Source organism: Balaenoptera physalus (assembly GCF_965194825.1).
Source record: "Balaenoptera physalus genome assembly, chromosome: 8".
NCBI lineage: Eukaryota > Metazoa > Chordata > Mammalia > Artiodactyla > Balaenopteridae > Balaenoptera > Balaenoptera physalus.
In genome coordinates this window covers 45,068,695-45,092,785 of record NC_138887.1, presented here as the reverse complement: position 1 = coordinate 45,092,785, position 24,091 = coordinate 45,068,695, and the positions used below count along the sequence as shown (strand labels likewise).

General features: G+C 35.0%; 1 protein-coding gene across 3 annotated transcripts in view; it reads left to right on the top strand.

Moving 5' to 3' along the window:
- The window catches only part of SEMA3D (semaphorin 3D), a 207,468-nt gene that overhangs the window by 111,934 nt on the left and 71,443 nt on the right, over positions 1 to 24,091 (top strand). For all 3 annotated transcript variants that reach the window (XM_082472481.1, XM_082472480.1, XM_082472479.1), the window contains 4 exons: positions 6,774 to 6,836; positions 15,742 to 15,861; positions 20,565 to 20,658; positions 23,253 to 23,381. In XM_082472481.1, coding sequence (XP_082328607.1) covers positions 6,774 to 6,836; positions 15,742 to 15,861; positions 20,565 to 20,658; positions 23,253 to 23,381 — 406 coding nt within the window. The remainder of the gene's footprint in view (positions 1 to 6,773; positions 6,837 to 15,741; positions 15,862 to 20,564; positions 20,659 to 23,252; positions 23,382 to 24,091) is intronic.

Here is a 24,091-nt window from a genome sequence, read left to right as displayed (position 1 = left end):
ATTCGCTGCTAACAAGTGGTGCAGTAGAGACTTCAACCCACGTCTTCCAATCCCACTGCAGTTCATTGCTCTTTATGCCAGGAAAAGGTCCCAAACTAAATCTACTTGCAAAAAGAAGGGGGCAGATGGATGTGGTAGACGAGAGTGTATTGGAATTCGGAGCTGGTTGACGGAAGAAAGCTAAATGTCAAAGAGGCTTTGGGCTGAGTCCTAAAACAGGAAAGGGAGAGACAGTTCTCATCCAAGACTTCATGAACGAAGCTATGTGGGCGATTAGATGCAAACCTTGAGAATTGAAACTTCCCTTCTGTAACACTCTCTACCCCAGCCGCTTTCAGTTTTACGCGCTTTACCGCTGGCTCTCCTGTCCTTTTTTCCCAGTACTTCGGTCTTTGAGCTCAGATCTCCTACCTCTCTCTGTCCTTGGAACCGACACTCTCTAGTAGTCAATCTTCCCTTTGTTGTTCAAATCCTTGTATCATATGGCATTTAGAGCAGCATTTTCCCAACCTTTTTACAACCAGTCAAAAACTTGAATCCTGTTTGTTGACAGAGATAGCCACTTGCATTTTTAAGGCTGTGAGTTTTTTGTCTTTACTTAGGTTTTATGAACAAGTTGTAACTTCCTCTTTTGTATTCCGTTCAGTTGTCTTGGCATCTCTGAATTAGGCCAAAGGGCATTTGACTGACCTTGCACTTGCTAACTTGAGTCAATTAAATTGCTTTTCCAAAGATGAAACAAAGAGCAGATATAATTAGAATTTCCTTAGGATGTTGTTATAAGGCCTTATCATTATTTGAATGTTTCTGTAACTTGCCTAAGATTAAATAATTAAAAATAAAGTGCCTTACATTTCACGTTATGAAATGATAACTGTTAATGAATTATATAACTTATAAATGAAACAGTAATTGTTAGAGACATTGCAGCATTTTACTGTGAGCTCCTCCTGCCTATTTGTCTTCAAAGTGAAGTAAATAGGCTTCAAAAAACAAACCATTTTGGATTTTGGATAAGCAAAATAGAGATAAGCAAATAAAATCGACATAAGATAACTAGATCATAGGTTGTATTTTTAAATGCATACAGCTCCTGCTATCGTTTCATAAGGAAATTAATATTAAATCTCTTTTGAAAAATGTGCTTAAAATTTAACTTTATAGCATATAAGCATATGCAAAGTGACAGTGAAGACAATGTTTATTTCATCAGAATGATCTCTTTTCATACTAGTAATCTACATTCTATAACTGAAGGAAACAGATACGTACATATTTTTACTCATTCCTTTTTTTAAAATATGTAACCCTTCATGAATTTGCATGTCATCCTTGTGCAGGGGCCAGGCTAATCTTCTCTATGTCATTCCAATTTTAGTATAGGTGCTGCCAAAGTGAGCACTACATATATATTATTAGAGGTTAGTATTTGATCCTTCCAAGTGTAACAGGCAAAAATTAATTTTTTGGAAATGATCAATTTCAATTATGAAATACTATGAAAACAACATAAACATAGTAACATGGTTAGGTCAGTAAATTACTGAATATGGAAACTGACTTATCAGACATACTTGTTTTAAAACTTTTAACCCATAAATTATCATCTTCAAGTGGAGACATTTTGTAAACTTATTTACTTCTCTTCTTTCCCATGTAGTTTTCTGTTACCAACTTGATCTCTAAGATTAGCACTCAAATTAAAACCAATTTGCAGCCCCTAATTATTTTGTAGTGGATCAATTAGTGGTTACACAGTAGATAACTATGTTGAGAGAAATTCTCGGGCTTATCAGGATCCACAGAAAGGATCTGTTTGATTTCTGATGTCTGTGCTACATGTGGGTGGAGAGAGCATCTTTGTACATATTTGAGATCCTTGATGTCTAGGCTCCAAGGTCCTGAAGACTACTCCCACCAAAATGACAGCTTAAAAGCTGTATCTGGTACATCATACAATGTTAAGAACTAGCATTCTGTGGGAATATTTCAGGACAATTAAAATATGGCAATTATGCAAGTAGCACCTCTATTCTGGTATGCCTCTCTTTGATAAGTGAAAGAAAAATGTCTGTGGGTAACTTTCTAAAGGAGTAATACAGCTGCATCAACTTTTAGAAATAGTGGTATGTGTTTTGCTTGTCTTGCTTAATGGAACTTTAATATGGCATGATGCTGAGTGTTCAAAGCACCAAAGTGCAAGAAAATGTGTATGTCATCTTACTTTTAACAAATTCAACAAGCAAAGAGAGTAGTAATAATCACTACCTCAAAACTTTCCCATTACCTAATTAATGATCAAGAGGGCCTTTTATAGATATTGTGGACTTTGTATTTTTAAGTGTGGGGTGTGATTTCTGTCTGAGAGTGAGCCAGTCTCAAAGTGTACTACCTGGGCTACTGAAATAATTTCAAGATCTCAGGTACCTCTTGGGCTTTTGTGTAAATGATGCTGAAACTTGATACTATATATGAAGTACTCTATACCCAATCAGAGTTGACATCTCTCTCTCCCTCTATGTATCTGTCTATCTCTCTTTGTTTCTTACTCTTTTCCCCCTCTGCATCCATCTACACACGTACACACGGTTTGACTAGAAATATATGGAAGTGGTGGAATGCTTTTATACAGATAGATAGAGATAGAGATATATATGTCACATTATGTATGTCACTTCAAAAGATTATTGAAAAACAAATATGTTACTTGATGAACATATTTCTGCCAATCCTATGTAAGTATAAGAGTGTGTGGAAATCTTGGTCTTTTTTTGTTTTGCTTTATTTTTAGATTGAGTTATGTGAAATTTTATCTCTTTATATTGTTTACCAAAAGGGATCAAAAGGAATATTTTTTTTAAAAATCCCTTATTCTAATGACTAGAATGGGCAAGTAAAAGAAAATCTCACCATAAATCATAATTAAAATGATAGCTTTTAAATATTGGCACAACTACAATGATTTTTTTTTTCCTTTTAAGTAAATGTTTACAGTCTGGAAGACAATCAGATATCTCCCACATTGTTATTATTATAATTCTATTTGTGATTCCTAAATTCTTGACAGCACTGTGTCAAAATAAGCCAGTATATGACCTCAATAACTTTATTTTTAAGGCTTAAATGTTTCCTTAAGAAGTAAAATTGTCGTTGTGATACTATCTTAGGATTCCTATGCTATAACAATAATGATCCAAGGATAATTTCTGTTTTTAACAGGTTTTAGACTTTATGGGATTGAAGGTGAATGATGAAAAGTGAGATAACATTTTGGGGGAAAAAATCTGCTTTGTAAACAGACATTAGAAGATATATTTAAATTGGTTTTTGGAGTCCAACAAATTCTCAGTGCTTGAATATCTTTGTATAACATTTACCCACTAATCAAAAACCCAATTGTTGGAAGCTTGTCCTTTCAGTTTTATGGCTTCATTTACTAGGATGACACAATTCAATTTACAGTTGTATGACTTAAAATTAATAACTGAAAATGTACAACAAAACCATTAAAATATCTTTTAGAAATTTGTATCCCTTTGCAAAGAGAAAAAAGAATCTGCAATTACTATTTTAGTATCAAGTCTTTAAGAAAAATTAGAGTTGAAACTATTAAACTAAGCTAAACTGTTACATTAGAGTTGAAACTATTAAAAGCAAGTAATTTAAAACAATGGCTCAGAAGTCAGGACTGGTAGGGACTTCATTTCCCACTCAGTGCTCCTTAGGGCTCCCTGAGCATAGTGGCTCCATCCTCTTTGCTCTCTTCTTATAGTGTTTATATCTCCTATGGAAATGCACTTACCCTATCTGTTTACAGAACTGTCTTCCTGACTCACGTCTTAACACCTCAGTGCCACACCTTGCCAGGTATACAGAAGCCCTTTCATAATTATGTGTCTAATGAACAAATGGTTAATGAACAGAAACTACTCTGTGCTAACCTTGGAACTTCCATTTAGGTTTCAAAAATGATAAAGAAGGTTGCTTCCACATTTTGTCAATCTTTAAATAACTCCCTCCGTTTTGAAGCTCCTATAAATACATTCAAAATTAATTTTAGAAACATCATGTGTCTCATAATTTACTTCAACTCAATCACCCAATACACTGGTTAGAGGTAAAAGAATAGAACCCAGTGATGTTCTTTTTCCTTTTTAAGTCACACTTCATGTGAAAGAGTCCTGTATTTCCTTTTCTTTCTTTTTTTGTATAGTTCTAATACCAATAAAATATTCAGGTCTGAACAAATCTACAAATATTTATTCTAAATTTATTTCTGAAATGTGACTATATCTGATCATCGTATAAAACAGAAAAGAACAAGATCTGACATACTGAAAGGATTCAAAGAAATATTAATCTAGACTAGAGACCAAATAAAATGAACTAGTGATTAAACCGGTTGACACATCATGGACATGCTTTCTGTGTACCATTTATTTTCATTCCAATGATACAAAGTTATCCTTTGTAAAATCACTGTAATATTCAAGAATCAGCAAGTACAGAGTTGCAGTTTTGCAAGATGAAAGAATTCTTGAGATTGGTTGCACAAAATGAATATACTTAATAATACTGTAATGGCTAAGATGGTACATTTTATGTTATGGATATTTTGTCACAATTAAAAATAATAAAAAAAAAGAATCAGCAAGAAAAAAGTGAGAGGATACCTTGAGTCCATAAGTTCAAATATGAAGCAAAGTTTTCATAAATTCAGGATGTTATTTTTTAAGGGGCAAAAAAGAACACTCAATTCAGTATTTTTGCTACCAGTGATTAAAAACAAAAACAAACAATAAAAAATAATGTGAAGAAACTGTCAACTTTCCTGACAGCTACAGTGTTTTATTTTTGCTATTCATATATTCATTTATTTAGGACTTCATGATTCCAGGTCGATGACCGACTAATGTCAGTTGGCCTATGCATGGCCCATTTTGATTTATTTACTAACTTACATTACTTAGTTGTTCTTAATTATGTAGTAAACACTTGAAAATGCACCATCCAGAACAAAAGCTAAAATCTGTTAAATAACCTGTTTATTACCGCCAGTATAATCTTCTTATCAGTCTTGGGTAACCATCTTTCTGAGTCCTGTATTCATCACTCTGTTGCTTTTCTTTTTACATATTTATTGTATCTACATATATACCTAAAAAGTGTCTTTTATCTTAGTTGTTTTAAACATTGTTCTACGGAGATCATGCTGTCTGTCATTTTGGGGAATATATTTTTTTCACCTAATAATGAATTGCTAAGGTCCATTCATATTGCTCTTCATTGCTGTAGCCCATTCATGTTTTATTGCTGGCTACTTTTCAAAATTATGTGAAAGTATAATTGCAGTGATTTAAACCATTCTGAATAAATAGCATCTTTGGGTCTTCATTGTGAACCACATCCAGGTTAGCTGGTCACCTGAGCCTGCTGTTGGCGCTCAACGACCCTATCTATGTACACCCTTTGATTGTAATTTGTAGTTGTTAAAATGTGCTCTAAATGAACAACCTTACTTCATTTAAAAATCTCAGTAATTTAATCGTATTTGTCTGTTCAGAGACTGTAAGTGCTAGTCTATGTTCTTCTTTATTCAGAGACATAAAACCCTAAAATTTCACTATGAGGATAATATCATATAAACATTAGTGACTTCTAAATCATTTGTTCATTCCAGGCTTAACAAGTCTCTTTCAGTGTATTCCCTCAGGATATTTTCCTTTTTCCCCACCTATTAAAATATTTTCTGCTAACATTGGTGAGAAACATAATAAAGGTTTGTCAGGAACTCTTGGAACATATAAGCTACTCAGAGCTTGACTTTCTTGTTTCTTCTTGTCTATAGCTTAACAAAGAGCATTTCTTTCTGTAAGCTAATGGAGTAATGCAACTGTTTGGGGCCTTATTTTGAAAAACTTCCTGGAAGAATTTCTAAAGTTTGTTAAAAAACAAAACAAACTATTTGTGATAAGTTCAAGACTGATAAAGCATGATTAAAAGTGACCAATCAAGGAGCCTTCTGCCTTTGTCCTTATGCATTTGCCCAAATGATATTTATTATGTAGTGGTTGAGACCCCCCAGTTCAAGGGGCAGACTTTGGGTCATATTTTGGCTCTGTTGCAAACCAGCTTCATGGCCCTTGATTTGTTTAATGACTGTATGAAGAAATTTTCTGACCTGAAAATGGGGAGAGTAAGTACAGCTATCTCATAGGGTCATTGTGAGATTGAAATAAGATAATGCTTATTGTCTTACTTAACGTTTAACTAAATGACAGGTGCATCTCAGCTCTATCTGTGTTAAATATTGTCAACAAGTCCACACTGGTCTTTGACTTGAAGTGATAACTTATGCTTGTGACAAAGAGCTGTTTCTCACACCTCATTGCACGTGTTTATAATGCACTACCACTCCGAGAAAACACAGAAAAACAGGGTAAAAAGTATCTCTTACCTAAGCAAATGCTAACCTGAAATTCCGTTGACATCACAATAAGAAGTTATGGCCTACTCAACATGATTTATCTATTATTAAATACATTTAAAAAGAAATTAGAAGATTAACAAGTGGATGATTCTGCCCAGTGTTTTCTTATAATCTTTTTAGTGTGGCTTTGGAAAATATTTAAATCTCAAAATTCCTACATCCTATCTAACAGCATGCTTTTGTCTTGATAGCCACTCTTTAATTTCACACACTCACTTTCCTAATTAGAATTATGTGGTGTTTTAGATATTCAGATTCTAACACACCTTGAAATGTTTTACAGATTTATTGGCCTGCTGCAAAGGAACGGGTGGAATTGTGTAAATTAGCTGGGAAAGATGCCAATGTAAGTATGAGACTTTAAAAAACATCTTTGTTAAACTGGTGCTGATATGATAGCAAATATTTATATTGGGTTTTATTGAATTAATGGCATTAGTATATTATTTTTAAGACTACACTAATATTCTGTGTAAAGATTAATATGGTATAAAATGTTTCTACCTTGCCAAAAGGATTGACATTATTCTCAGAAATTTAGAAATACTACCCTTTCTAAAGTGTTAATTCTGACTGTATTTTCTTCCCAAAAAAATCTCAGAAATACATTTAAAATATTTAAAAATAAACCATCAGAAAATACTGTATTTCTAGGGTTGTGTGTTTTTCATCTAATGCATGTATTTTGTGAATGTACACAAAATCATCAGTGGTTTTAGCATTACAAACACACACTTGACATTTTATTTAATTTGGGGTGCAATTAAACTTACAACATCTACAAGAATTCTTGCAAAATAGACATTATAGAGCTATTAAGAAGGATTGGTTGAAAATGAATAATACAACATTCTGGAATAAGAACTAGAAATAATTTACTCCAAAATTTATGTAAGTGTAACTATAGGAAATAACTTATAAAGGATAAATAGTGGGCTCCTAGTATAAACTTCTAGTTTAAGCTCCCTTAAGGACCAGAGAAACCCCTTTGACAGGTATAACTGCCCTCATCATCTTTGGGGTGTCTTGTCTGGATTGCTTTTGTACTGTCCAAGCTGTCTTACATGCTTCCCCAAATTGTGTTGCTTTTTTTATCTCCAGCAATGCTGTGGCTCTAACTGCCTCTTCTCATCTGAATGTTCTGATTCAGGCCAGATGCTCTGTGTTCTGCCCTGACTTCTTGCCCTGTAATGATAGGGAGAATTGCTCTTCTTTGGCAAAAGAAATCACTTCCTGAATGTAACTCAAGATGAAAAAGTTCTAACTTTGGGCAAAAGCATGGACATCATGAGGCTTCCTTTGCAGTATCCTGGAATGTTTCCTCTAACCACTATAACCCAGGAGTATTAAACTGAGCAGTGCCCTCATATTTAATAACAGCAAATAGTATGTGTTATATGAAAGCATAATTAGATTTAACAATTCTCACTTTATTATTGTGATAAAGGTAAAGCAACACGACGTATGTTGCCTAATGAATTTAAGGGGAAGCTTAGAAGACTTTATTCACTCATTTGTTCATTCATTTATCCAACAAATATTGATTAAGAGCCTAAATATGTGCATTAATAGTGTATGAAAGCTCTCATGGATCTTTTAATCTAATGAGGGATACAGATATTACACAAATGATTACTTATATGTAGCCACTGTACAGTTGGCCACAGGTTCTACGTCTATAAATTCAACCAACCGTGCATCAAAAATATTCCAAAAAAAAAATTCCAGAAAGTTTAAAAAGCAAACTTGAATTTATTGCTTACTGGCAACTATTTACATAGTGTTTACATTGTATTTACAATTGTTTACATAGCATTTACATTGTATTAAGTATTATAAGTAATCTAGAGATAAAGTATATATGGGAGGCTGTGTGTTTGCCATTTTATATAAGGGACTTGAGCATCCTCAGATTTTGATATATGTCAAGGTCCTGGAACCAATCCCCCGAGGATACTGAACGATGCCGGTCCTGCAAAACAAAATAATCAAAACAAAGTAAAAGAAAGAAACTTTTGCTTATGCCTCATTCTGTATTCAATTAGTGTTAAATGTGACTTTTGGGGTACATTTATGTTAGCAGAAATATATCAGAGAGTGTGTGCTTCAAATGCAACAGGAAAAAGTTTTTACATTTATTTTGCTAGAAATGAAAGAGTATAAACTAATGTAGAATATATTCTTCCTTTCATGACCATAATCTCTCCACCCTGTTCAATGTCAGATGCCCTGTGAGCAGGTGCCCCAGTCTGCAAAAGCAACAGTACTTTTTTGAACTCATGGGAAAGAAAGATGCTTTGGTTGTGATTTTTCAAAATTACTTTGTTGCATAACAGAAGCATGTCATAAACAGTGTGAACACTTTTGTGTTTCATCGGTATTGAGTGTATGATAAGGAGGCAAGTAGGAAAAGGGTGTTTTAAATTTACTCCAATAGAGTAGTGTCAGTTTTCCCATGGAATAGGTGAGGGATAAGCACTCAAGGTCAATAAGTGAAGTTTTCATTGTGAAAGTGTTCTCATTGCAGTATGTTCACTAATTCCAGTTATAGAGTAACTCAGTTGCCCCTCTTATCAAGCTAAAACAAAGGGTGATAAACTTTCTTGAAGGTGGTATCCTAGAGAGTACATAAGACCCAGTATACGGAACCTATTCTTCCAATTCAATTGTACTTGAGAGCTTGTAGTCACCTCTAACTTTAAGTACACTTTAAAGTACACTGTGTACTTTAAGTACACTGTTAACCTAGGATTAGAGATTTAGGAAGTTTCTCTCTTTTTACTGAAGTCTGTAAAGTTTGCTGTTGAATTATGTAGGTATAATGCAAGTCTTTGTTTCCTTCTTTTCAATTTGCCCCTTTAAAATAATACTGTATTTTACAGTTACTAAGAATAGCTAACATTTTTATAGCACTTACCATGTTCCAGGAACTGCTTTCAAAGCTTTATACCTATAATCTCGTTTAATCCTTACAACAATACGGTATGTTAGATTTTATTTTTATTCCTCATTTTCCAGATGAGAAGACTGAGACCAGAACGATTAAATGACTTGCCCAATATTACATACCTAGTAAATACTGAAGCCAGGAATTGAATCCAGAAGGCTTGCCCCACGATCTATACTCTTATAATACACTATAATCTACACATCAAGGTCTGAGTTCTATGTGTAAGGTCTGCAAACTGTATCCCTCAAATCATTTCTCTCTTCACGATAACCATAATGCAGATTCTCATTTTACAGCATTACATAGATTTTGGCCAACAGAAAACTGAGGCAAGTGTGTGGTTTTATTAACATCTTTTATTGCCTTTGGCATTACCCTCTCTCCTCCCTTCTCTCCAGTAATTTTTACCTACTTCCCAAGAGTGTGTTTAGAATTAACAAGTGTTTGGAAAGAGTGTCCCTTTACACAAAGGTACTATATAACTGAAAAATAGTGAATTATTTACCATAATGAAAGTAAGCTAATTGGCGTGGGGAGGGAGTAGAAGGAGAGGAAACAAAAGAGAGCTATTCCACTTTCTTGAGCACAGTCCCCAGTTTAATCCAAGGAAGGGAAGAGGTGACAGGAAGCTATTTGGTTGCATTTTGTGTCTGCTTCGAATATTATTCAAAAGAAAGTCACTAAAGAAATGTCTGGTCCTGCTATAAAAGAGTGCGGTAAACTGCTCAGTCCAGGCAAAAGAATGCATGGGGTGCGGGCAGGCTTAACTGTAGGGGCGCACAACCTTGTCAATGGAGACATTACATAGGGTTAAAGGGTCTTCCATCTCTAAAGTTTTCTGATTAAATTCTTTTTTTTTTTTTTTTAAGAACATCTAAAGTAAAACAAAGTGTTCATTGTAGAAAGTTTGCAAATTATATAGAATTCATCTGTAAATAGTTCTTCCCCCATGAACATTACCCAGAGATAGCTGGTGACATTTTGATGTTTATTCTTCTATCTTATCTATTTACTATTTTTCAGAATGAAATCATTGTATACATAGTCCCTTAAAACATTTTTTTTTTCACTTCGCAGACTGCCATGAGCATTTTCCCATGTCATTAAATTCCTTTTTTATAACACTACTTTTAATAGCTGCACTGCATTCCTTTATATATTATTTCATCAATCCCCTATTGTTAGAGTTTTGGTAGATATCCAGTTTTTACTATTGTGAATGATGCTGCACATGAAAAGCCTTATATATAAATATTGTGAACATCTTAGGTTATTGAGTACAATTACTGGTCAAAGGATATAAAATCTTTTATATACATTGTAAAATGGCCCTCCAGAAAGTTTATGCTTCTTATGCTTTATCCAGCAGCGCATGCTCTTAAGAGGCTATATTTCCCCATACCCTTGCTAATGTTGGATACAACATATAGTTAATGTTTAATACTAATACGTTAATGAATGAAATAAATAAATATATTTAATTTTTGCCAATAAAAAGAAAATTATTTTTGTTGTTTTAGCTTGACGTTCTTTCATTACTATAAATGCTAAATATTTATATAGTTGTAAAATTAGGATTTATATTCGTATATTATTACTTTCTGATCCACTCACGTAAAAATTATTCTTTCCTAGTTATCCTACTTGATATATAGATTTTTATAGGCATATCTCTCAATTTTTTTCCTTTAAAGTGTTTTTCTTTGCCCTTCTACCACAACTGGTTTTGCTCTGTAGAAATCCTCCCCTGTTAGATGTTTCATTTTTAAGAGAGGAATGGGATATTTGGATTTTCATATACTTATTTTGAAGCATTGACAACTTATTAAAATATTTTCAACATTGTAAGACCTAAACAGATATCTTTGCAGACTGAACTCTGTCAGAAGTCTGCTAGACAAACGTAAGATGTAGCACAATGATTGGCATGTGGCGAATGATCACAAAATATTTGAGGATCACAATATTCTGCAAAATATGCTAAACACAGAAACAAACCACATTCTTAATCATAAGTGTCTTTTCATATATAACCTAAATAAATTAAAATTAGTGATTATAAGTCAGTTATAAGTCAGAAATACATATAAAGCTGTATTGGATTTAACTGGACTATATGTAAGGTTAGAGAATTACAAGTAGTTCTGTTTTGCTAATATTTTTCTAGGTATTAGGGGGAAACAAAAATTCTAAGTGTTAATATATAAACTAATATTTACTTGTCTTTTCTCTAAGTATTAATTGTTTCATATTTGTTTTATTTATTTAATTGTATATCTATTTATATATATATAAGGATGTGTACGAGAGGTAAAAATTGAAACAAATAATCTTACTTGAGAGAATTAGAAAGTTGATACTTGTTTTTAGTTCTGTCTGTCTCTCTTTCTTCCAGTGGAGAGTTGGGGAGGTGGGAAGGAGAGTAACTAGGAAGCGTGGGGAAGGAAGGAGAAATTCAGTTCTTTTCCCAGGTTGAGTACGTTACTGGCTGAATTGAATTGTTTGGTGTCATGCCTCAACCCTTGCCATTGTGGGCAATAGCTGATAAATTAGCCAGCTTTCAGGGAAAGTTAAAACAGCTGCTTCTCGAATTTATCTTTCTTTATGCCTCACAGAATTATACCACCATTAATAGCCATGCCGGTCACTAAGTGAATTAAATCAAGTTAATTATTGCTCGTGCTGTTGAAGCAAATCTTGGAACCTTTATAAGTTAAAAGAGAAATCATTGTAAAGGCTTTTGCTTTGCTTCCAGTGTTTGGCTGAAATGTCCACCCCAGGCAAAATTTAAAATGAGACCTTCTCTTTTAGAATCTCTGTCCCCGGTTTCGTCCCCTCACTGCCCTGTCATTGCCTCCAGGCTTCCCAGAGAACTGCCCTCCATCAACTTCACCACAGAAAACTTTGAGCAGAACTGACTTTTTTTGTAAACTGTGTCAGATAACTCGGGATACATGGTGCTATTCCATGGCAGCCCAATCTGAGAGAAGAGAGGAATTTCAGAAATAAATCCTTGGTGACATCTCACCAAAGTAAAAACTAGCATAATAGGTTACTTTCCAGGGCTGGCTGCATTTTAATAAAGTAACTCCCAGGAAAGTTAAAGGATGGGAAGTGTTTTAGGTGTGATTCAGAGCTTTTTCTTTATCATCACTCAAATTATATCTCCTATGTGTGTAAAACTTCACTCTGGGCCTTATTTGCCTTTCTAAACAGTGCTGTGTCTCTCACAGTCCCTAGTCTTTCTGACTTTATAATTTATAATCTGGAAAGGCAGTTGTTTTATTTCTTTATACAAATATTGATTTCAGAATCTTGTAAAATTACTGTGTTACTCGGCTTGGGCTACCATAACAAAATACCATAAACTAGGCTGCTTAAACAACAGATATTTATTTCTCACAGTTCTGGAGGCTGGGAAATCCAAGGTCAAAGTGCAGGCCGACTTGGTTTCTGGTGAAAATTCTCTTCTTGGCTTGCAGGTGGCTATCTTCCTGTGATATCTGCACAGGGCAGAGAGAGTGAGAGCAAGTGCCCTGGTCTCTTCTTAGAAAGGCACTAATCCTATCATGAGGCTCTCACTCTCCAAACCTCTTCTAAAGCTAATTACCTCCTAATACCATCACCCTGGGAGGTTTAGGGTTTCAACCCGTGAATTTTGGGAGGACACAGATATTCACTCCATAACAATTACTCTCTAAATTCTATGATTCTTTGGTAACACTGAGCTTTTGAAAAAATGGTGAAATCACTGGCAGTGAGTGAATCCCACCTTACTCCAGGCATATAACTCTACTCTTGCCCTCCCTGTGTACTGTTCCATGTGTAGATTTCACCCTGCATAAATCTCTTCATGGGGAAAAGACCAATAAATAAAAGTCCCTTCAGTGAGCATGAGCGAGCAAAATGAAAGCTAGAGAATATTAAAATCTCTTACCCTAGCAGTGAAGCCATCATTAAAATTTATCTGCTGATTGCATATATTTTTCCTCTTTTTTTGCCTTGGCTTATCTCATATTACTGTGTCATTTGTTCAAAACTATTAGTAGGGCATATTTACTCTCTGAATTAGGTTTTCATTTGCGATTGTCTAGCATGATGTAAAAGAACATGAAGCTAGTTCTCTATGGTGCCTTTGTGTCAATAGAAAATAAATTATCTTCATCAAACACCTTGATGGGAGGGTGGAAAACACATATGATTTTGTTAAGCAAGATTATCTGACAGAAAATTGTCTTAATGAATATAAAATTTTCCTTAGGAGGCTACGTATAATAATTATATGAGAACATATACTAAACATATGAAAATATTCAAGGTAACAAAGATGTCTGCAGTGTGATTTGCACTTCCTCAGATATGACTTTTATTTTTTCACAGCATACAACCTGTGTAACCATATGCAGTGGCCCTTCTGCTGTTAGAAAGTGCCGACTCTTCCTACCTGATAAAGAAACATCCTTCCCTTGCGTGGTTAACTGAGGGATTGGAACTGTCCTTTCATATAGTCTTAAGCAACTGCTTTGTTTATAAGGAAGCAGAGAGCAGAAAACTCAATAAGTTAGTTCTTTATAACATTTTTCTGTAGTAGAATGTGCAGATTTGATTCACTGGGATCTACAAATTCTTGAGACATAAGATTGCCAGGCTAGCTGGACAGAGGAAGAACTAGGTACTAGGAACTCCGTACCACAGATATGGAGACATAGCTATTCATTCTAAAATCAGAACAGCCACTGGGATATTGATTATTTTGTATAGATCAAAATCAGGGTAAGTGATAAACAATTGTTAAATGTTATATTCTTTAATTTAATCCACATAACAATCATAATCCTATCAGCTAAGTTGTTGTCTGCCTTTTAAAAATTTTACTTAATTTAAAAAATCATCCTACCAGTTAGGTCATTATCTTTTTTATTTTTATTTTTTAATATTCTCCTCCTAACAACCCTAACAACAACAGTGACCTGACAGGTGAAGGACCCGTGGCCACTCAGGCAGAGAGAAAATGGACTTTTTCTCTGAATCTCAGTCGTTTCATAGATTTCCAACCTCCTTAGTAAACACTTGCCCACCTCCTGGGTAGAGTTGATCTAGAATAAAAGTAGACTACTGCCCAGTGTTTTCTCAGGAGTCTTTGGGTCCAGGAATCATGAAGCCATGGTTAACAAATTGTTGCCAATAATTATGTAAAGATAAGGGATGACTTACAGGAGATGAATTGAAAATAATATATAATAACAAGAAAGACTACTCTGAAAAACTGAGTCACTATTTACAAGTAATTGGGGGATAGAAAATAATTAAGTTATAAAGATATACATTGGAAAGAAACATTTTTAGGCCTAAGCATTTGCAAAAGAGGCAGAAATATGTCTCTTAAAATTTTGACTTGGTGTAAAAAAATATTTATGGAAAAAACAGAAGAGATTCTTGAAATAAGCAGGAATTAAGCTAAGTCTTAAAGGCTCTGTAACATTGAAAATAAATGGAAATAAAGTAGTAGGCCATTCTGGAAAATAAGAACGGGATAATATATAGGAAGACACATCTGTGTTGAGTGTTTTGTTTAGCGTAGCTGAGACACTTGAAGTTGCACACAGTAGGTTCTATATAGGATAGACAATGTGGGAACATCAGAGCATGATGGGTTTGGTTCTGTAGGAAATCCTTGAAAGAAAGTATGGAGACCTCATTCACATTATGTTCATTCTCTAGACCCCATTGTGTCCCACTATAGAGATGTGCATTCTAGCACTGTGATTAGTTCAAAACCTTAAACCTTCAAAAAGCTTCAGTCACTCATTAAAGCCATAGTTTCTATTTTTTTTTTAATTTTTTTATTTATTATTTATTTATTATTTTTATTTTTGGCTGTGTTGGGTCTTCGTTTCTGTGTGAGGGCTTTCTCCAGTTGCGGCGAGTGGGGGCCACTCTTCATCGCGGTGCGCGGGCCTCTCACTATCGCGGCCTCTCTTGTTGCGGAGCAGAGGCTCCAGACGCTCAGGCTCAGTAGTTGTGGCTCACAGGCCCAGTTGCTCCGCGGCATGTGGGATCTTCCCAGACCAGGGCTCGAACCCGTGTCCCCTGCATTGGCAGGCAGATTCTCAACCACTGCGCCACCAGGGAAGCCCCTCTAATTTGTTTTGCCTCCTTTGCTAAGTCAGGTGTTAAACATTTCTCATAAGTCTTTTTTATTTTACTTATTTTTGATAATCTATTTGGGAAACAGGTGGTATGAAAATCTTTCAAATACCTGAATTGTATGCTAATGCTTTTATTTTTTTATGCCCAATAGACAGAATGTGCAAATTTCATCCGGGTACTTCAACCCTATAACAAAACTCATGTTTATGTGTGTGGAACGGGAGCATTTCATCCAATATGTGGATATATTGATCTTGGAATCTACAAGGAGGTAATATAATGAAATAGCACAAAAGCAATTTATTATAATAACTTGTTACTTAATGCCTATGACATAAAATAGTTAGATTTGAATATAAAGATTGAATCGTATTCTGTATGAACCGAATAAGAACTTATATTCCCAAGCACTTTATGGATTGCCATTTTGATTGCACACTTTATCCACCTAATAAAAATTTCTTCTATTAAAAGCTTTTTAGTGATATGATTAAATTAAATGGTATCCAATGTTGATAGTGCTTGTTTTCTAGGCTCTATGTACAGCTTTATTTTCTCTTGAGTTTCCTTTATAACTAAATCTATTTAGTATGTTGCTGTTGGTAAAAATTCATTTCCCATAAGACCTTGCAACGGAATGATATCTTATAAATAATTTAATTTTTCCCATCCAACAAATTTGACCTGTTACTTATGTTTACAATAGTGGACACTAAATACAGATAATTTTGATGATTTTCTTAAAATTGTACAGATAGTTGTTATCACACTGGACTTATTATTTCTGCCAGACCAAAGTGACATAGTGGAAATGTGGGATGTATTAATTAGGAGTAATGTATTCCAGCAATCAATGAGCATTTCAATAAATGAGAAACATGCAGATTACAGTAATTTAATCAACAACTAACACGTTAGAGTGCTTTCTTTGTGTCATGGACTGTGCCAGGCACTTTACATGGATTGTTTTTGGAATTTCACAACACTGTTATGAAGTTGGTACCTTAATAACTTCCAGTTTGCAAGTTAGTAAAAACTGAGTCTCAGCAGAATGAAATAACATGCCTAAGTCACCCAACTAATAAATGGTCTAGCAAGGAATTGAACCAAAGTAGTTGTCTCTAGAGCAAGCATGCCCAACTGAGCTTCAGAATATGTACTCTAAATCATTCCTTTGTGTGGGCTGATGGGTTACACTGTCATCCTTATGTTTATGTATATACTTCTTGTGAATAACCACACATATTTGCAGGGTAATTGGCTGCGTGTTTGAAAGTAAAGTCTGGGCTCATGGTACAGGTTTCTTTACACTGATTTAACTGATTCAAGCAGAGCTCAAACCCACAACTGTTTGCTGGATAAATTTTTCTCTCTAACCAACTTGTCTAACCAGCCCAGACTCAATGGTTTGAAAGTAAAGCAACCCTGATAGTTAAATCTCTGAACCACTAGGAGACTTGGCAACTTGAATCCATCATACTTTGTTGCTGGTGTAATGTTCTCTTGCCTAGCTTTGATGAAGGGTAATATATAACAGTGGCTTATAGCATAGGCTGCAATTACATGAGATAGCCCCACATCTTGGATGTGTTTTGAGGCCTGGGGCTAAAGGCCAAACTCACAACCTGCTGAGGGATGCAAATAGTGTTCATTAACTCCTAAAAGTCACAAGTGCTGAAAGGGAGTTTAGAAGGAGCTAATTACTTAGCTTGAGACTGTCAAAAAGCCCCGGGGCCGTCAAATTTACAAGTTCTGTGAATAAGAGAATTATGAGTGAACAGGGATATTGAGCCTTGTGAGTTTTCCACTAGTCAGGAGTACAGGTAACTGTATGGCAGCCCTGCTTGAAGATCGTTCTCTTCTAAAACGAATTATTAGTCTCAGGATTCACTGTCCATTCAGAGGGAAGGCACTTCCGTCTTCAAATAGATAAGATTGCTTCTCAGGTGGCTGGGAAGAGGGAAGAGCAACAGATAACAGGGATGGAGGAGAGCAGTGTGCGAAGCCCTCTTCCTGGGGACCACTGTTGTGTGCCTGGGGCAACGGGAAGAAAGAGGAAACAGCTAAAATGAATCCCAGATTTCTATCTTTGGCAGTGAGTTGGAGAGGGGTGTTATTTATTGAGATGAGAAGAGTAACAGATTTGTGGGGAAAATGGTGAGTTAGTTTTGTACATTCTGCATTTGAGAAATGTTCCGTAGGTCATACCAAGTGGGCAGTTGGATCCGGATTTCAGGATAGAAGTCAGGGCTGTTGACAATAACTAAGAGCTAAACATGGGGAGCCAGAGTTTGAATTATGGCCCAGATCATTTACCATGGCTCCACGGTCTTCTGCATAAACTTTCTAAGCTTCTGTTTATTCAGCAAAATGATGATAATAATAATAGTAACTCAGAGTTATTTTAAGAATAAAATGAGAAAATGATTGTGCATAGGCTTTGGTATAGCCCTTGCTCTATTCCGGTCACTTAATTTGCAGCCGTATTAGGCAACAACAACACAGAAAGGCAGAGGCAAGTATTTCAAAAGTATGCATATAAACTTTATTTCAAAATAATGTCTGCAGTCTCTATCTATCTATCTATCTATTTATCTATCTACCTGTGTATCTACTCTGCAATACTGGGGGTGCCTGATAGTTGTTTAATAATTAGATTGGAAGTATGTTCTTTCCTCTGGAATCTCCCTTCTGCTGCAAATCTCATATTTAAATGTTAGTAGTATTAATAATATTAATATAATAACAATAATTTTTCCTAACGTGATAGTTAAACATTTCCTATTCTTATCTTCTTATGTCTTTACTTCAACAGTATTTCTCTGTGTGCAGTTTAGACAGGTACTTTTTTGCATGATTAATTAGGCTTAAGGAATTTAATGGGGAAAATCTTATAAAATTGAAGTTGTCTCAAAAGTTAAAGTGTCATGTCATTCAGTTTATCTCAGGAAGTCCATTTAATCAGCCATTATTTTTTTACATCATTTTCCTGTTGGTATCCTTGACTCTGGCTCAAGGAAACTTGCTTTCCTGCTGTCTCCTTTCTCCAGGAGATTATAAGGGAGACCTTGTCCTTAGCCTCCGCAAATACCAATTCTATGGGCTTATCTTGAGAATTTAATGAAATGCTGCGTTTTGACAACAGAAGTCTGTACAATTATAAGGGTTTATCTAGGACTTTGCATCAACTATGACATTCTCCCAGATGTTTTCTTGGTTTTTCTTTTTTAGCTTTTCACTATAATCTTCTGGCACACCAGGATTCAGTTTACTTTTTCCCTTTACAACGTCCCATTATAGGCTTTAGAGTCAACAGTTCTGTTTGACCTGTGGAGAATAATGTGCCCTTAATATTTAAACATTCTTAAGAGCCGTGATCTGTAGGTGTTTTTTCCTGACATATCTCTAGCCCCATCCACAGTTGGGAAACATGCCCTAAATGTGTTCTCACTGGACTTTTTTCATGCCTAGGCGCCACTATCACAACTTGTCATTAGCTGAACTGTTCTAACTAAACATACTTGGGCTTGATCATGTTACATGGTCATGGTGAGTCTATAAATTAATTTCAACACATTTTTAAATCCATGAGTTTGAAATCCTGAGACTAGATTAGTTAAGAACATGAACTTTGGAGACAGCCCTGAGTTCAAGCTACTGCTTTGCCTCTTATTCACTATGTGATGCTGAACAAGATACTTACCCCCTTTTATTCTCAATATTCCTCTTGTAAAGCTGGAATTAAAGTAGCTACATCTTTAGGTTAGTGGTGAAGATTCAATGAGACAATGTACATGAAGTTCCTGGCCCATGGTTAGTATGTATTAACTGTTAAGTACCATTACTGTTAGTATTAAAGTGCATTTACTTAAAACTATAAAATGGCAAATGTTAATCATGCTATTTAAATTGGTATTACTATTTTTTAATAAGGCGGTAATTACTGTTGATCCTGTTAATTAGAAAAAGATCTGAAATGACACATCATACAATAATAATAATCCAAATAATCCAATTTCCTCTATCCCTTTTGCTTCTTTACTTGCTTTCTAGATAAGTGGCACTGAATGATCCCTTTTAATTGCATGTGTGCTCTGATATAACTTTGTAGATATGCCATCTAGAGAGAATATCTGAAATGCTGAATTTCTCTAACTAGTGCATTTGCAGCCTGAGTCATCAGTCTTTTGCTGGATGGTAGTGTTATTGTTATGAAACACTCAAGCTCATGGGGCCATATTCATTATACATTCATATTTTTCTTGGAAAGTTCAACTTAAGATGTTTTTTTTCCCTGAATGTTAAAAGTCTGCCAATGCCATTCTGTCTGTGGCCACTATTATAAAAATAGATGTTTCAGCCAAAATAACTATGTGGCTTTAATGTGCATAGTGTTTTCGTAATAGTGAAAATACTACAACAGGATTTTTTTTGCCCACATGTATCAACAGTTCTGAAAATGAACTGCCTGCCTTACAACGCTTTTAAGTCACTAATATTACAAAATATCACGAAGCTTAAGTAATTTGGTATAGTTGTAGATGCTTAGGTAGGTAGACCATAATAGTTATGAAAGTATAATTATTATAGTAAATTTATTCCTTAGAGGAGGAACTTGGCTTATTAGGCTCAGTAAATTAGTTATTAGGCTTACGAAATAGGAGTGCTTGATGGTGATTTCGATTATGATAGTGGTCCAGGCTAAATGAATCGATAAGGATATTGCTACTTCTGGCTGAAAAATTCATTCATTATTATCATCACTACTTTGGGCAAATGGAGACCAAAACATGGGAATTGAGTCTTGCCAGAAATAATATTTGTGGAAGAGTTAAGAAGTACAGCATGATGGGCATGCTATATGCTCAGTTTTTGTTGAATTAATGAGTTAGAATTTCGTTCTTATCTCCTACGTTCTTGCTGATTCAGATATTTTTAAAAAAATCTCACTTGTGTTAATATTTCTCATAACAGGAAGTTATGTTCAAACTAGACGCACATCATTTGGAGTCTGGCAGACTGAAATGTCCTTTTGATCCTCAGCAGCCTTTTGCTTCAGTAATGACAGGTAAGATCAGTGATGGATAGTTCTAGCATTTAGGTGTTTTTCTAAAAAGGTGTGTGTAGATTCAACCACATTTTCTTAATGAGTTAAAGATTATTTCGGATTAATCGTCCACTGGCTGTTTGGTTGTAGTTTTTCAGTGTCATGTCTCTCTATACTTAGCTCCTTATCCATAAAGTGAGGCTCCAGTAATCCTTAACGTCAGCACAGTTACATTTTAAATGAACTTCAGGTTGAATTCTTTTTAATACAAATGACACACACACAATCGTGCTATAATTCTACATGTAGCTGTCCCAGATTTTCTTATATTTAGCTATGCCCCATTTGGTTCACTGTGGCAGTTAAATTTAGCAATTCCTTGAACATAATATGTTACAAAATATGTTGAAGATTTGAGTGGGGGGATTAATAGTAAGACGTAAGTGGATAAATTAATAAAACAAATCAAACTATAGAATACAGATAAAAGAATGGTATAACACCTCTCACCCCAGTTTCACCATAACCTGATTATATTAATGGCAATGTGAAATATTTGCTAGCACATTCAGTCTTCTCTTGCTTTGTATACATCTAAAATTCTCTTACGGGAGGACCGTCCTGTTTAAAGAAGGCAGTACTGTGTGGTCTGAAGTCTTTTCTGAGGAATGTCGGCACGACCTCTGAATTTCTACCATTATAAGGACTCCTTTTGTCTTGGTTTCGTTCATGACTTCAGTCTCTTTTTATTTAACTTGTCCATCAGATGTTTGAATAGACTATCAGAGTGACGCACCATGACATTTTAATTTTCACTTAGTGAGAACTAGTGCTCTTCCTTTGAAGTGAAAGTGTGTGTGTTTTTTGAAAATTATGTGACTAATGTTCAGTCATTATCCTCAGAAAATGAGATTGATGATTTGTGATTCTGATCTGTCAAGTGGGGTTGACACAACCTTAATAAAAAAACAATAGATTGTAGGTGTTGGTGACCCCTCGTAGGAACCCCTGAGTAATTTAAATACAAAGAAGACAGTTTTAAAGCCTGGATATACAGATCCAACTTTTATGTTGAAATACACCATTTTTTCTGGCAACATGTTTGAATATTTGTAATTTTATGTTTCAAATTGATGGTGTGTTTCCTTTACTCTTACCAAACTTCTTTCATAATGTCTTTATTGATGTTGTTATTGTTATTCTTCTACTTTTTAAAACTTGCCCCACAATGAAATACTGCCTTCCACCATATATATTTAAGAGATGGAATCAGTACCATGTCTACATTTACTTTACATAACTGGATTTCTCTCTTTTATATGTATGTGTGTGTTTTTCCCCCTTTTGGAAGTCGACTATTGTCATGAGTATTTAGGTTGGTTGTCTCAAATAGTTCAGGAAAAGTCTTATTTCAGTGGATGTAATCGGAGGATTTTGAAAGTATCTGAATCACTTATGCAAGGGCAGAGTTTTCAAGATATGTTTCTGAGGAAAACTGAATTATAGTGATAAAACAGTGTCTGTAGTTGTTCTTCTATATAGGCATTTAAAAAATCTAAATGTTCTGTAGAGATTAGCTATTTTTAAAATTTTAGTCTATTAAGTGTAACCCCAAGTAGTTGAATATAAAGATTTCTTGAAACAGAGGCTTAGCTCTCAAAGGGGTAATACATGCAACTGTAGGGACCGTATTCTTCCTGCCTCACCCCGCTCTCCCACTACATGCTAACCAGCATTAGGGAACATGGACCACCATTCCCCTCTTTTCTAACCCCCATCCTTTTCTCCCCCCTCCTCCCACTCCTCTCCCTTCTATCCTTTCTTCCTCTCCTCTCCCTCATCTTCCACTCCTCTCCTTTCCCTTCTTCCTCATTTCTTTCCACCCTCCTTCCCCTTCTCCACCTCTTGCTACCTCTCTCACCCCCTTTCTCCTCTTTTCTTCTCTTCTCTCTCTCTCCTTCTGTCTCTGGTAAACATGGATATTCACTTTACATAAATAACAGGACAGAGAAGTTTGGTATGCAGTAATGGCAACATCTTTCCTTTTTCAGAAATGCCTGTTTATCAGAACTATTAGAGACATGATTAGCTACAAGGAATGCAACATGTTATAATTACAAAGTATGACTTCAGTGCTGAAAGCTCCCTTTCAGCAGAGGTTAGGCAAAGAAAAGTTGTGGTCACTGAGGTTGTGTCGGTTAAGTAAATACTAATTACACAATTCATTCCTCATTATGGCGTTTACTTTCTAAATATTTTTTGTGTTATTACAAAGAGAGACTCCTAATTATGATATGTCCTTGAATTATTTGTGGGGAGAAGGGAAACAAGAGGAGCTTATTCATAACAGAAGCTAAATGCATGTGCAATTATTAATTCGGAAGACATTGGCCTTTTTATATTCAAGCAGTTAGCCTCGGCTTACCAAAGTTCACTGAGTTATCTTTTCTTCAACTAAGCAGATTTTTCAAAATCTGAAGGGGAAATTTATGAAGCAATATATTCTGAAGTTAAGCAATAAACATCATTGGTTTCATGCTGTGAAATTAGTCTATTGTCAGTAGTGTCTGCTGGTAAACTCTTAGAAGTCCTGTGTATTCGTTTCTCCCTTGCAGATGAGTACCTCTACTCTGGAACAGCTTCTGATTTCCTTGGCAAGGATACTGCATTCACGCGGTCCCTTGGGCCTACTCACGACCACCATTACATCAGAACTGATATTTCGGAGCACCACTGGCTCAATGGTTAGTGATTTTCACACTTTTGATCGTTTTGCCTTTGCTTTTGGGTAGATAAGAAACTCATGATTATTCATTCAGATGTGTTTTGGAAGTGATTTAGCTCAACATATAAAATACATTTGAAATAGTTCCTCAGTGCATTAGACAAATCTCCAGAACCTACTGTGTATATAATAATAATAGTTGGCATTTATTGTGTGTGTGTGCTATTGTCCTTGACATTGTTCCATGCTCTACTTGATTTTTTAAAATATTCACAATGATGTAATATGAGAGATGTGTTATTATTATTATGTGCTTTTTAAAGATGAATAAACTGAGGTAGAGAGAAGTGGAGTAATTTGGTCAAGGTCTTACAACTTGTCAGTTGCAGAGCTGGGATTCAAGCTGGCAGTCTTTCTCCTGCAATCTGGTTTTTAATGACTAAGCCAAATACTGCCTGTGAGCATAATAGAAAGGGGTTATTGTAATGCTAACTTCTTTTATTTAAAAAATAATTTCATTTTGGTTAAAACATGTGCCTCCAAAATTTTAAGCATATTGATATTGACATGAGTTTATCTGATTACTTTTGTGTTTAGCGGTCATACAGTATTCCGAGTTTTCAACAACAACAAAAAAGACTTCCTAAATGAATTTATTTAATGGAAGGAATAGTGAAAGGCTTTTGTTTTTCTTTTGCCCCACTGCCTTACAACAGGTCAGGTTTTATC